Source organism: Acomys russatus, chromosome 3 (genome assembly GCF_903995435.1).
Source record: "Acomys russatus chromosome 3, mAcoRus1.1, whole genome shotgun sequence".
Lineage (NCBI taxonomy): Eukaryota > Metazoa > Chordata > Mammalia > Rodentia > Muridae > Acomys > Acomys russatus.
The window spans coordinates 80,735,858-80,749,987 of NC_067139.1; the positions used below are offsets into that span (position 1 = coordinate 80,735,858).

The window sequence follows — 14,130 nt, forward strand, 5'->3', positions numbered from 1 at the left end:
AGCTGTGACTGTGGAGCTTCAGAGCTTCTTTGGGTCTCTTTCAGATTCAATCTCTGCTGGTTCCCTACCTGCTTGGAGTGACACATCAGTGGCCACAACTTGAGTCTCTAGCTTGGCAATCCTGTCATTCATATCTTGATTATTGGGGTATTTCCCAGTGTGTCCCTAAGTCTCAAGAATGTTAAGCACATTAGAAGGCCCAGGCTCAGATTCCTCATCACTCTAAGAGTTGGTACCTTTTCTTTCCCCACTCTTTTTTCTAGAATCAATGGCAAGGATGGAAAGACATCGGTTCTGCTCTGTTCTCCTCAGTATGATACTTTTGGCTTTGGTGAGCCTTGACTTGACCAGCTGGGCCTGGACTGCCCCTGATTGTGTCATAGCAGACAGCTTGCTATTTCCTAACCTTCCCTCCTACATCCCATTCTGCACCTTGGCCCCAGGACTGCACCTTTTGGCATCTTGCTCCAACGTTAAAGACATGGATCTGACCCTAGAAAGAGTACCCAGAGATACAGAAGTGCTTTGCCTCCAAGGCATAGTGTCTAGCCTTCCAGCTAATGCTTTTGATCACTTCCACTCCTTACAGCTTCTAAGGTTGCAACTGGGTGCAGTCAGTATCACTTCTAGAACATTCCAAGGGCTGGACCAGCTACGGTACCTCTTTATTGAGCATCACGCGCCCTGTTGCCTAAATCTGCTCCTTCCTCCAAGTTGTTTAGAGCCTCTCAGATCCCTCCAGGGTCTTTCCTTTCAAGGCTACTGCCTGAATTATAACCAAAGCATCTACTTACCAACTACTCTTAGGCATCTAACCATGAGGAACAGCTGTCTGACAAAGCTGCAGGAACTACAAAGGCTCTTCCCAGATCTGCTTGGTGCCTCTTCTACACCCAGGACCAAACCAAGGCCCCCGTTCCTAGAGGTGCTGGATTTATCTTACAACCTTCAGCTGAAGCTGACAGATGCCAGAGCCTTGCATGGCTTCACACTCCATTCCCTAATATTGGATGGTACCCCACTAAGAACATTTGAAGTCACAGGCTCAGGACTGCTCCACTTAGAATTCCTCTCCCTTGTGGGTACAGGTATAGAAAAATTGCCTGCAAATGTGATTGGCTACTCTGACCTTCGTGCACTTGACCTTGGGAAGAACCAAATCCAAAACATCTTGGAGAATGGAGATCTCCCAGGTTATAGAGTCCTGCAGTTCCTTAGCCTTCATGATAACCATCTGCGAGCACTTCCAGTCACTTTCCTAAGTATGTTACCCCAACTTCAGAGCCTCAACTTGTCTATGAATAAGCTAGGCCCAACCTTGGAGCTCCCAGAAGGACTGTTTAGTACAAGTTTAAGAGTGTTAGATCTGTCCCACAATCAGCTCAGTGACGTACCCCATGGGGCTTTCTCCCTTCTCCCACAACTCCAGGAGCTCTGGCTGAGTGGCAATAACATCTCTAGTTTATCTAATGAGAGCCTGCAGGGACTCAAGTGGCTGAGGACACTAGACTTGAGTTGGAACCAAATTAAAGTACTCAAACCAGGCTGGCTCTCTCATCTTCCTGCTCTGACTACCCTGAACCTTCTGGGCACCTACTTGGAGCATATCTCAGGCACACAACTGCAGGGTCCCCAGATGCTGAGGCAGCTACAACTGGGTTCTACGGCAATGCTGGACATCTATCCTCCCTGGCTTCCAGGGCTCCTCAGCTTAGAAATACAAGCAAAAATATGTGTTCAGTTTATGGTTCCAAGTGGAGAGCCGTTCTTATCCTTGGAGAATCTTACCTTACAGACTTCCAGTCTGTTGCTGCAACCAGACGCCACAACAGTTCATTTTCCCTCCCTGCGTCGCCTCACCTTGCGTGGCTACAGCCTCGTGTTCTCAACCGGTCAACTTCGGAGGTTCTTTCCGCAGCAACTTCCACTCCTGGAGCACTTCTCTATCTGGTGTGAAAATGACGATGCGGTGGACCTCCATCTATTTGGGATGCCCAGGCTGCGTGCGCTAGAGCTGGGGTACCTTAATTTTTTCCACGAGTCAAGTACTACGAAGCTAGAAACGCTACTGAAGGAGGTGCCTCGGTTACAGGTCCTGGCACTGAGCCACCTGAATCTCAGGAACCTCTCTGTGGGCAGCTTTAAGGGCTTGTACAATCTCAAACTGCTACTGCTCAGCTCCGAGAGAGCCCTGGAGATGGACAGCAACCTCCAGGAGTTCATTCCTCAACTGCCTCGGTATGTTTATTTCTCAGATGTCACCTTCGTCTGCCAGTGTGAAACTTCCTGGGTGGAGTCTTGGGCTACACGGGCCCCAAACACTTTTGTGTATGGGCTGCAGAAATCCATCTGCGTAGCCAACGCTTCTGACTACTCCAAAACACTACTGTTCTCCTTCCTCGCTACTCATTGCCCACGTGATGCTGAGTTCTGGGCCTTTCTCGCCAGCTTCACTCTGCTGCTTCTGGGGACCGTCCTTCCTCTGATTAGTTGTCATCACCTCCGGAAACTCTTTTATGCTTGTTGGTGGGAGTTAGGTGGACGTGGACTCAGAGGCCAATTCAACTACGATGTCTTTATATCGTATTGTGAAGAGGACCAAGCCTGGGTGTTGGAAGAACTGGTTCCTGCTTTGGAGAAACCCCCTCCTGAAGGTGAAGGCTTGAGGTTGTGTCTCCCTGCCAGGGACTTTGGGGTTGGAAATGACAGGATGGAATCCACGATTGCCAGCATGGGTGAGAGCAGAGCGACCCTCTGTGTGCTCACGGGCCAGGCCTTAGCAAGTCCCTGGTGCAATCTAGAGCTGAGACTGGCCACTTACCACTTGGTGGCCAGACCCGGGACAGCTCGCCTCCTGCTGCTGTTTCTGGAGCCGCTTGATAAGCAGAAGCTCCACAGTTACCCCCGACTGTCCCGATGGCTCCAGACGGAGGACTGTTTTGATTTGTCCGAAGGGAAGGTGGAATGGGATACTTTCTGGGAGCAACTTACCAGACGGCTCAGGAAAGCTGGACGAGGCAGAGAAGACTAGAGGCGGCGAGAGAGGCTGCTGTACAGAGGTGAACGCTCCCTCGTCACTGGGGGATGGGCTCACCAAGGGGGTGAAATGATATATGAAATCCCAAGGGGGGAAAATCTTCTAAAACACTGGGAAATATTCATTCACCAAACAGCTCTGTTATGAGCTACTTTGTAACCATACAAGATATTGTTCAACGCACATCGCATGTATGCACAGGTTTGTACAATCCCATGTGCATTTTTCCCAAAGATTTTCAAAAGGAATCTATCCCACCACGATTAGGTGCAAAATATTCACTGTGCAATTCTAGAGGAAAAGGTGGAGAACCGGTGAGTCACTTACATTGAAATGGTATTTTTAGTTTGTCCAATGTTCAGTAACCAGTTCCTCTAACTCGTTTCTCTCACACACAGCATTTCATGAGTAAGATGTGTTGTTTTAATCTGTATTGGTGGGGAACTGAAATCTGCACAGGTGAAATCTGCACAGGACTTACATGCCTGGCTCAGCTCACGCATCACCCATGGTGAGGCTCACATCTGCTCCTCCCATGGTGGGACTCACATCTGCTCCTCCCATGGTGGGACTCACATCTGCTCCTCCCATCCTGGGGCTCACGTCTGCTCCTCCCATCCTGGGGCTCACGTCTGCTCCTCCCATCCTGGGGCTCACGTCTGCTCCTCTGCTCTCCATTTTTATTGAGCTTTACCTTCTAACAAATGACTAACTTGGACCATATTCACTTTCTCACAGACTCAAAGAAACTTTGCCAAAATTATAAACCAAATAAAAGTATAGTGACAAAAATGTAATGTCACGCACCAACTAAATCCCATGAATGTGACAAGATGTTATTACATAAATAAAATTGTATTCAGTTCTATGGAAAGATTTGTCATAATATTAACACAATATTAAACGATGCTGTTGACCAATGACATATAAGTCCATATTTGAAAGCTGCCTGTGTACATATGTAAAATAGATACAAATGAAACATGAAGAAAAAGAAACTAGAAACACAAACCATAAAGAGACCTAGAAAAGCACTGCATGTTGCTTTTCCTTCTTTATACTTCTCTGCTAGGTTTTAATAGGCTCGCATTATTCTATAATAACAATAAATTATCTTTCAAAAATAACAAAACATTTTAAGCCAGCAAGATAGCTCGGCAAGTAAAGACACTTGCCACCAAGCCTGATAGCCTGAGTTCAATCTGTGGGGCCTACATGACACAAAGAGAGAGTCAAATTCTGCAAGCTGTCCTTTGACCTCCACATGTACACTGTGGCATGCAGGCACACACACACGCATGCACACATGCGCACGTGCATATGCGATAGATAGATAGATAGATAGATAGATAGATAGATAGATAGATGATAGGAAGATAGGTAGATAGATGATACATATATAGATGCAATAACAAATTTTTAATTATTTTATTTTTGTACATATATTTATATTCTTACACATATATACAATAGATTACCTATGGAAAGAAGAACCACTACACAATCAGGAATTATATAAATTTTACAATCTTAGAGTTTTGGGTATTTGTATTTGACAACTTTGAAGAAAACATCTTTCCTATCTTGGTGCATCTAAATATCTGAATGTAAATCAATCTCCATCACATCCTGTCATTATCAATTTAGAACACCTATCTAGACCTAAAACATCTTAACCCCTAAACAATTAAGCTTCATTGTAAAACTAAGCTACCTGGTCTTCAACTCCCTCAGAGACTTGAGAAGGATTCAATAACAATTTTAAAACAACTTTTTAAAGAATACTTTAGCATAGAGTAGTTAGTTGAACTAATTCTCTGCTCTCCTTTGGTACAATAATATTTTTTATGTCCAGCAATCAAGACATTTATAAAGCTATAATAATTAAAGGAAGGCAATGTGTAGAGAATGAATATGAAGTTTCCCAGGTGAAATCAAAGTGGGATTAAAGTTCATAAGTCTGTGACATATGAAGTAAGACATTTCTATGGCTTCCCATTATAAACGAACTGGACTGACTAGAAAGACAAGCCACATATATGATGGAAAATATTTATAACGTGATTACTTGAAAAGGATATATTATGCCCAGAAGACATTTTATTTATATTATGTAATTGCATACATTACAGTCATCATATCTAACAAGCTGTTTCCAGCCCCAGGCACTCCTGCCTCCACCCACACCACTCCTACAGGCTGACACTATATTTTCATGTAAGAGAGAAATCATGGTGCCTGTCACTGTGTCTGGCAGCCCACAACCATCTGTAACTCCAGTCCCATGGTATCTGATGACCTTTCTGGCCTCTACAGGCACGAGGCATGCATGTGGTCCATAGACACACTTGCAAGCCAAGCACTCGATCACAGTAAATAAAAAAAATAAAATATTTCCTAATTTTCATGGGATTACTGGTATATTTGTTAATCTTCTTAGTTATTTATAACTCTAGATATAAAGTATTTTTAAATAATAGCTGTCAAAGGCTTGCTGTCATTCTTAGATTGTGTGCTCAGTAAGTCGGTTGTGTCCTTTATTGTGCAAACTTCGTAGCTGGATAATTTTTGTTCCTATGCACTTGGGATTCTATGCAGAGAATCATTGTCTGTGTGAGTGGTTTGAAATGTCTCTCCTTTGTTTCTTTCTAGGGGGTTCAGAGTATATATTTAGCCTTTTGCTTAATTTTGGTTTTGTACAGAGAAAGTCGTCTGTTTCTCATGTTTGACTTTTTGTTGCTGTTCAGTTTTGCAGCACCATTTGTTGAAGAGACCATTTTCAATACAAGTTTTGTTGCTGTTGCTGGTGTGTTTGTTTTGGTATCCTTGTCGAGCATGAGCTGACTTTAGACAGTGCACGCTTGTTTCTGAGGTGTCTGTTCTCTTCCACTGAACTGTGCATCTGTTCCGATGCCAGTACTAAACTGTTTTGCGTGAGATGGCTCAGTGATAAATCTTGAAATCGAGCATTGTGATGCCTCTAAATTTGTTTATTATGCTTGACATTGCTTCAGTTATTTATGGAATTTTGTGCTTCCAGATGAATTTTATATGAGTTTTGGGTTTTTTCACTTCTAGTCTTGTAAATAGTGTTATTAGTATTTTGGTGGGAATTGCATTTCTCTGCAACTTTTGGGGATAGTATGGATAGTTACATGGTATTAACCATTACAAAGCTATTACAATATCCATTGACATGTGAAATCTTTCCATTTTTATGTGACTAATTTAATTGGTTTTGTTGTCATTTTCTAATTATCATTGTGATCTTTCACATGCTAGGTTTATTTTCAGGTGGGTTGTGACAGTTATGAGTTGGTTCTTTCATGATTTTTTCTTCAGCAAGTATTTTGTTGAAATATTTTTTTAAAAATGCTACTGTTTGTTATGCTTATTTTGTCATTTGATATTTTATTGAAATTTTTATAACTTCCAAGAGTTTTTTTGTGAAATATGTTTTGTTTTTCTACACATAAAATATCACCTGCAAACATGAATATTTTGAGCCCTAGATTTGTTGTATATAAACTTTATATGTTGAGCCATGATATTTAACTTATCCAAGGGATTTTTATCCATGAAGTGTTGATCAGTGTGATCAAGGCTCTTTCTCTCACCGATGTGCAGAACTAGCCAACTATACATCCCATAAAGAAATACTTTGGCTTGGTGCATATGGTGTACTGCTGGACAGTGTGCTGACAATGTTCACATATGTTAGTAGAGACATGGGCTCCTGGCTTGTCTCCTAGGCTTTTGTAGGTTGTTGGAACAGGCCAGTTCTGGTCTCACAAAAGAGTGGAAATCTTTCTGCCTTTCGGGTCTATGGGGGCAGCTTGAGAACTTTAAACGTGTGGTGGGATCCAGCAATGTAAGGAGGCAGCCCTGAGCTTCTGTCTCTAGAAAATTTACTCGTTGAATCGATGTTGCTTGTTACTGATCTATTCAGATGTTTACAGCCCAGGGGATTTGTGCCCATGATTAATTTGTTCATTTCTTATATATATTCCAAACTGTTAAAAAATAGCTCTCCAATAAAATCCTAGCAGTGTTCCTGTGAGTTTCAGGGACATCTCCTGTAATAATCCCTTTTCAACCTCTGATGTTTCTGTTTTGGTTTTTTCTCTTTCCCCTCCCATTGTTCTAGATAAACATGGGTTTAGTTTATTTGCCTTAGATATGGATTCTTTCACTAATTTTTATATTATTCATTTATACTCATTTATTCATATCTACTCTGGTTTTACTTCTTTCCCTTTTTACACTCATATAGTATTATTTATTCTTGATTTTCTCAGTTTCTAAGATGAATCATCAGATTGTTTAGTTAGATGTTTTTATGTTCTTACTTATTATCATAAATTCCAGTGTCCTAGAGACTTTCACACATTAGTTCCAATTTTCACTACTATCTGTGAATTACATCTCCTGATAGCCTAAATAATTCAATGTTAGTTTAAAGGTGTGCCATGTTTGTCTATTTCAGTAAGTTCTAGTGCTTCTCTTGCTATTAATAAGATCTTTCATTCTGTTGTGATCAGAAAATAAACAAGTTATAGCTGCAGCATTAAACTTTTTAATATTTTTACAATAAAATATGTGTTTTATTCTGTAGTCAATGATATGTTTTATTCTATATAAAACTCTGTATTAATGAAAAGAACGTGCATTGTCAGCATGTTCTGTAAACGCCTGTTAAGTTTTACCCATCTATGGCATAATTTAAGTAATGTTTCTTTTTGGCATCTTTGTCTGGATAACCAGTCTGTGAAGAGAAACTGTTACCATATTGGAGCCAACCCTGCCATCTAGATCTAACAAGTTTCGGAGAATTGAGTGTTGCATTTGGGGTATGTATAGACTTACATTCGTTAATGTTATTCTTTTTTTTGTTGTTGTTGTTAATGTTATTCTTGATGAATTATTCCCTTGATAATCATACAGAGACCGTCTTTGTCTCTCCTCATTGTTTTTGCCTCGAAGTCTGTTTGTCACACATACACATAGATATTTCTACTCACTTTAGAATTCTGCTTACATGTAATACTGTTTTCTATCCTTTCGCTTTCAGAAATATGTATCTTTACTGGTGAAGTAAGTTTCTTGTAGGTAACACATTGTTATGTCTTAAATTCATTCAGCCAGTATGTTTTTCATTTATTTATTTGTTTGTTTGAAACAAGGTTTTCTATATCCTACTGACCACCATCCTACCATATAACCTTTAACCCTTTATTCTGTTTTGTCTACCTTCCAAGTTCAAGTTCTGATATTTCATGCATGCACCAACACACCCAGTTAATGTGCATATTTTAATTGGAGAATAGAAGCTTTTTACATTCAGAGAGTTCCTTCACTTTTACTGAAAAATAGTCTTATACAATGCATTTTTATTGTATTTTCCCCTCCCCCAATTCTTCCCAGCTCTTCCTTCCTACCCACCAAACTTTATCTTCCTTTGCTCTTTCTCTCATTCAAACAAAGAAAAAAAAAGAAGAAACACACACAAATTTTAAAAATGAAAATGAAAAAAGACAAATAAGACCAAAAACATCCAAATAAATCAAAATGAAGCAAATGGCTTACAAAATGTCCACTGAGTTCATTTTGTGTTGGCCAACTACTCCTGGGCATAAGGCCTTCCCTGAAATGGGGTTGCTATGCCCAGTGAGACTTCACTGTAGAAAACTGATTTTCTATTTGCCATCTATGTCTACTTCCCCTTCTAAGAGCATGGACCCTTACTGCCTGTGCAGGTCTTATGCATGCTGCCATCTCTGTGAGTTCAAACGTGCATCAATACTGCTGTTTGGGGGAGACACTGTTTCTTTGGAGTCATCTACAACTGCTGGCTCTTACAATTTGTCCACCACCTCTTCCACGTAGATCCTTGAGCCTTGCAGGGAGGGGTGTGATGAAGACATTCCTGTTAGTACTGAGTTCTCCAAAGCTTCTCACCCTCTGCACGCTGTCCAGTTGTATGTCTGTGCATTAATTCCTGTCTGTGGAAATAAGAAGCATCGCTGAAGAGGGCGGACTGAAGCACTGATCCATGGGCACAGCAGCCTGCCATGAGGAGCCAGTGTACTGGTATTATCCCTATCACAGAACAATAGTGTTTGCTTTTCCCTGGGCCCGTGCCGACCTAGTTTCAGGTTCTTGGCGACTTCAGCAGTGTCAGACATGGCTTCCATCTCATGGAGCTGGTCTTCAATCCAATCAAAAAAATTTAGTTTCTCTCATAAAATGTCTTCCAATATTACACCAGCATATCTTGTAAGCAAACCATCTTGTATGTCACAGGGTCTATAGCTGCATGACATAGAGAATTATTTTTACCCACTGGTAGCGTACAAAGTATCTACCAACACCATGAACGTTAGTCAGTGGAAGGGAAGATTCCAGTTGGCCACCAGATCAATTATTTGAGGGCATTAGTAGGACTAAGTAGGGCCTTGCTGTCATATATGAAGAGTAGCCTTGGAAATAGTTCATGACATTTGAGGGAGCAGGTCTATGAGACCCATTTAGCCAGCAACTGAACAAGATGAAACAAATTCATGGCACAGGGGGTTGGTAGCATAAGCTGTCTAGTATGGGGCACATCAGCCACGTTTCAGGGTAGGCCCTATGCCCGGGATTTCTTTCACACATGTGTAAGTTTTAGGAAGCTTCTACAGTAGTAGCTCACCGTATAATTTTTCAGATGGTTTTTAGTGATCACTGTCCCTACCATTATCGCCTCCTCTACCCTCTCTCCCACACATCTCCCTACTGAGTCCTCCCATTTTCCCGTTTGTATCTCAGGAGCACTGTATCCTATTCCCTTTTTCTTGGTCGATTTTGTTTTTTTCCTTAAGTCCCTAACTAGGCATCCAACCTGTGTGATTATTTGGATAATAACACATATTTTGAAATCTTAAAATCAAACATACATATACAAGAGAATAAATAAAATAAAATAAAAAGAGACAAATGGTATATACTCACTTATATCAAAACACTAGTCCAAGGGATACGTACCATGAAAAACTTTACTTACCAAGAAAGTGGGTCAGAGGAGAGGACATCCTATTGAAACTTTAGGCAAGAGTAGAAGGAAATAGTAGGACCCACAGGGTCCTGGAAACCTACAAGAAGAACTTTATGACAGGCAGATCTGGGTCCTGGAGTCCTCCTCAAACTAAGGCACCAGCCAAGGAGAATATAGGCATTAAACTTCGAACCCCTACCAAGATTACTCATCTTAAGAGAATCTTGAAATTTAAAGCCAAATGGATGGAATTAGAAATGATCATCCTGAGTGAGGTAACGCAGACTCAAAAAGACACGCATGATATATACTCATTTTTAAGTGGATATTAGCCCATCGTAGATGTCCTCTGAAAGACTACACCCAGCAGGGGATCTGGAAAAATGCGGAGACTTGCTTATGGACTCCAGGTGGAGCACTTAGAATGGTATAGAAGAAAGGGAGATGGAAGGACCCAGAGGGTTCAAAAACCCCACGAGGAGACTTTCAAAGCTGGCGGATCTGGACTAGGGGCCCTGCACAAACTGTTACACCAACCAAGGACAATGTATGCAGTAAACCTAGAACCCTGTACAGATATATCCAATGGACAGCTCATTCTCCATGGTCATGGGGAGAGTGGGGATTGCCTCTGTCGTGAACTTGGGTGCCCATGATTGGATCACTTCCCCCTCGGTGGGAAGGCCCAGTGACACACAGAGGAAGGGGAAGAAAGCTATTTGAATGGGATGAGATGTGCTGTAGCCATATGATGGGGGAGGAGGTCCCCTTCTATCAGAGCTCTAAAGGGTGGAAGAGGGAGGGTAGGAATAGGAAGATACAGCAAGCAAGGGGATAACATTCAGAATGCAATCTGAATAAATTATAATACATTTTTAACACATTTTAAAAAAGAGAAAGAGAGCTGTAAATGAAAACTGAATGTCCAAATATATAAGATTGTCAAGGGTTGTTTTTGTAATTGCCTGGTCTTGGGCAACTTTAACAAACTTGTTTATGCACAGTAGGAAATAACAAGATTAACCACTATTTCCAATTCTGTAAACAAAAGTTTATTCTTTTATAGAAATTACCAGGGCACCTGCAAGGTTTTTGTGGGGTATTTTTTGTTTGGTTGGTTGGTTTTCAAAACAGAATGTAACATGATGTTCTTTGTTTTTGTAAACCCTGACTGATGTGGCTTGGTGCTACACTTGGGAAATCCTGAGTTTATGATGTAGACCTGGTGCCAGTAGCTACATAAAGGTCTTTTATTTGTTAAAAATTTATTCATTGTCAGGCTGATGAATCTCTGAACAGCCCAGATCCATGGCACTACATCTTTTGGAGGGCATACAAATCATGATATTGAACACATTTCTCAGCGTTCTCAGCACCAGAGCATAAAAGTGTGGCAGTTCCTCAAGACTAAGTAGTCTCAGGCCAGTTCAAGAAGAAAAACTATAAATAAAGTACTTACAATCCAATACAAGAACATATCAAAAAGATTATTCACTATGATAAAGTTGGCTTCATCGCAGAGGTGCAAGGGGATGCACACACACATAAATCAACAACACAACACAACATGTAAACAGACTCAAGATATCACACGATAATCTCATTAGACACAGAAAAGACCTCTAAAAAAATCCATCATCCCTTTATTAGAAAAAAAAAGTCCTAGATAATCTAGGGATATGGGGATACAAACAGCATAATAAAGATACAAGAAGGTCACAACCAAAACTATGCTAAAGAGAGAAAAACTCAAAGCACTCATGCCCTGAAGCTGTGTCCTAGTCACTATTCTGTTGCTGTGAAGCACCGCCATGGCCTAGCTAATGAAAGAAAGCATGCAGTTGGGCACTTGCTTACAGCTTCGGAGGTTTAGTCCATTGTCATCACGGCAGGGATCATTGTGGCCTGCAGGCAGACCCTGGAACAGTAGTTGAGAGCTTTACATACTGATCCGCAGGCAGAAAGAGAGAGCCTGGGCCTGGCATGGGCTTTTGAAACCTCAAATTCCACCCGAGTGGCACGCTTTCCCAAAAATAAACAGCCATATCTATTTCAAGAAGGCCACACTTCCTAGTCCTTATAATACTTTCAAACAATTCAACTCCCTCTCCTTCAAATGTGTGAGCCTGCAAAGGCCATTCCTGTTCAAGCCACCACAGTCTAATACAGGATAAAGCAAGGAATATGCCCGAACTTCTGGTACAAGTAGAGAATTTCTTAAAAGGACCCCACTAGCACAGGCATTGAGAGCATCAACTGAGACTGTGTTGGAGAAAAGTGATGGTTCATTTGTGAGCAGTTAATAATTGGAGACAGCATCTAGGTTAGAAGTGGAAGCTGGTGTCCTCTTCCTCTCTCAGCGCTGGGGCCCAGTCCGGCCCAGACCTGTGCAGGCCTCAGTCTCTGTGAGTGTATGTGTGCGTTAGTCCTTCTGTGCTTAGAAAATTTTTGTTTCTTTGGTGTCTTCCACCCCTCTGGCTCTTACACTTTCTATTTTCTTTTATACAGAGTTTTTTAAGCCCTGAAGGGAGAGATTTGATAGAGACATCCATGAAGGGCTTAGTGTTCAAGGTCTTTTACTCCCTGGACCAGGGTCTCTGCATTTGTTCCCATCTGCTGGAGGAGGAAACGTCTCTGATGATGGATAACCAAGACACTGATCTGTGTATAGCAGAGTGTCATGAGGGGTCATTTCATTATTACATATTTTTTTTAATTTTTTTTATTTATTTTTTTTAATTTTTTATTTTTTTATTAATTTATTCTTGTTACATCTCAATGGTTATCCCATCCCTTGTATCCTCCCATTCTTCCCTCCCCCCCCCCATTTTCCCATTATTCCCCTCCCCTAAAACTGTTCCTGAGGGGGATTACCTCCCCCTGTATATGCTCATAGGGTATCAAGTCTCTTCTCGGTAACCTGCTGTCCTTCCTCTGAGTGCCACCAGGTCTCCCCCTCCAGGGGACATGGTCAAATGGGAGGCACCAGAGTACGTGAGAAAGTCATATGCCACTCTCCACTCAACTGTGGAGACTGTTCTGACCGTTGGCTAGATCTGGGTAGGGGTTTAAAGTTTACCGCCTGTATTGTCCTTGGCTGGTGCCTTAGTTTTTAGTGGGACCCCTGGGCCCAAATCTGCCTATCATAATGTTCTACTTGTAGGTTTCTAGGACCCTCTGGATCCTTCTACTTTGCTATTCTCCCATGCTTCTCTCATCTAGAGTCCCAATAGGGCGTCCTCCCCTCTGTCCCAGTTTCCTGGTAAGTGAAGGCTTTCGTAAGACATGCCCCTTGGGCTAGTATGCAGATATTTTAAGAGAACGGTAGAAGTTTGGTTTCTCCTAGATCCCTGGCCTATCTAATCTCAGGAAGGTCTGAGAGCTAATCAGATATTAATTATAGTCTTATTGGATATATAAACCACAATTAAGGCCAGGCCCCAATTCAATAGCATTTTTGGAGATTCTTTGTTTCATAATGCTTTGTTGCAGCTTTTTTTTTTTTTTAGTTTTAAATGTGACACATATATATAGATATAGATATATAGTATGTATATATTATATTTTTATAATATATTTATGTATTATGAAATATATTATTAATATACATTAAAGCCATAACATATGCTACATATAGTAATATATAGCACACACATACATATCTATGATCCTTTCCAGTTTTATGTTTTTATGGTGTCCTGTGTGTTGGAACATGTGTGTCTCTATGTTTATGTATTTCTTGTGCTGTTTCTTTGGCTTTTTTTTCCACTCTGTTCATTTTGCCCTATTCTGGTTTGTTTTAATTTTTGTCCTCTTTTATTAGCCTATCTTTTAAATTCTGGCTTGTATTCTAATGAACAAGAGAAAGAAGCACTATGGATTTGAGTGGGTAGGGGAATGGGGAGGATCTGGGGGAAATCAGAATATATTATATGAAAAAGAAGTCTATTTTCCTGGAAGATATGGAGCTTAACCAACCATCATTTATAACTAGGCAAGGCATCCAGTGGTGAAACTAGGACACCAACCCAACCACAAAACCTTCTACCCAGAACCTATT

General features: G+C 41.1%; 1 protein-coding gene across 1 annotated transcript; it reads left to right on the plus strand.

Moving 5' to 3' along the window:
- Positions 1-267: 267 nt before the first annotated feature.
- LOC127186735 (toll-like receptor 11) lies at positions 268-3,031 on the plus strand. Its single transcript, XM_051142974.1, has one exon. The coding sequence runs from the start codon at positions 269-271 to the stop codon at positions 3,029-3,031; it is 2,763 nt and encodes a 920-aa protein (XP_050998931.1). The 5' UTR covers position 268.
- The last annotated feature ends 11,099 nt before the right edge of the window (positions 3,032-14,130 follow it).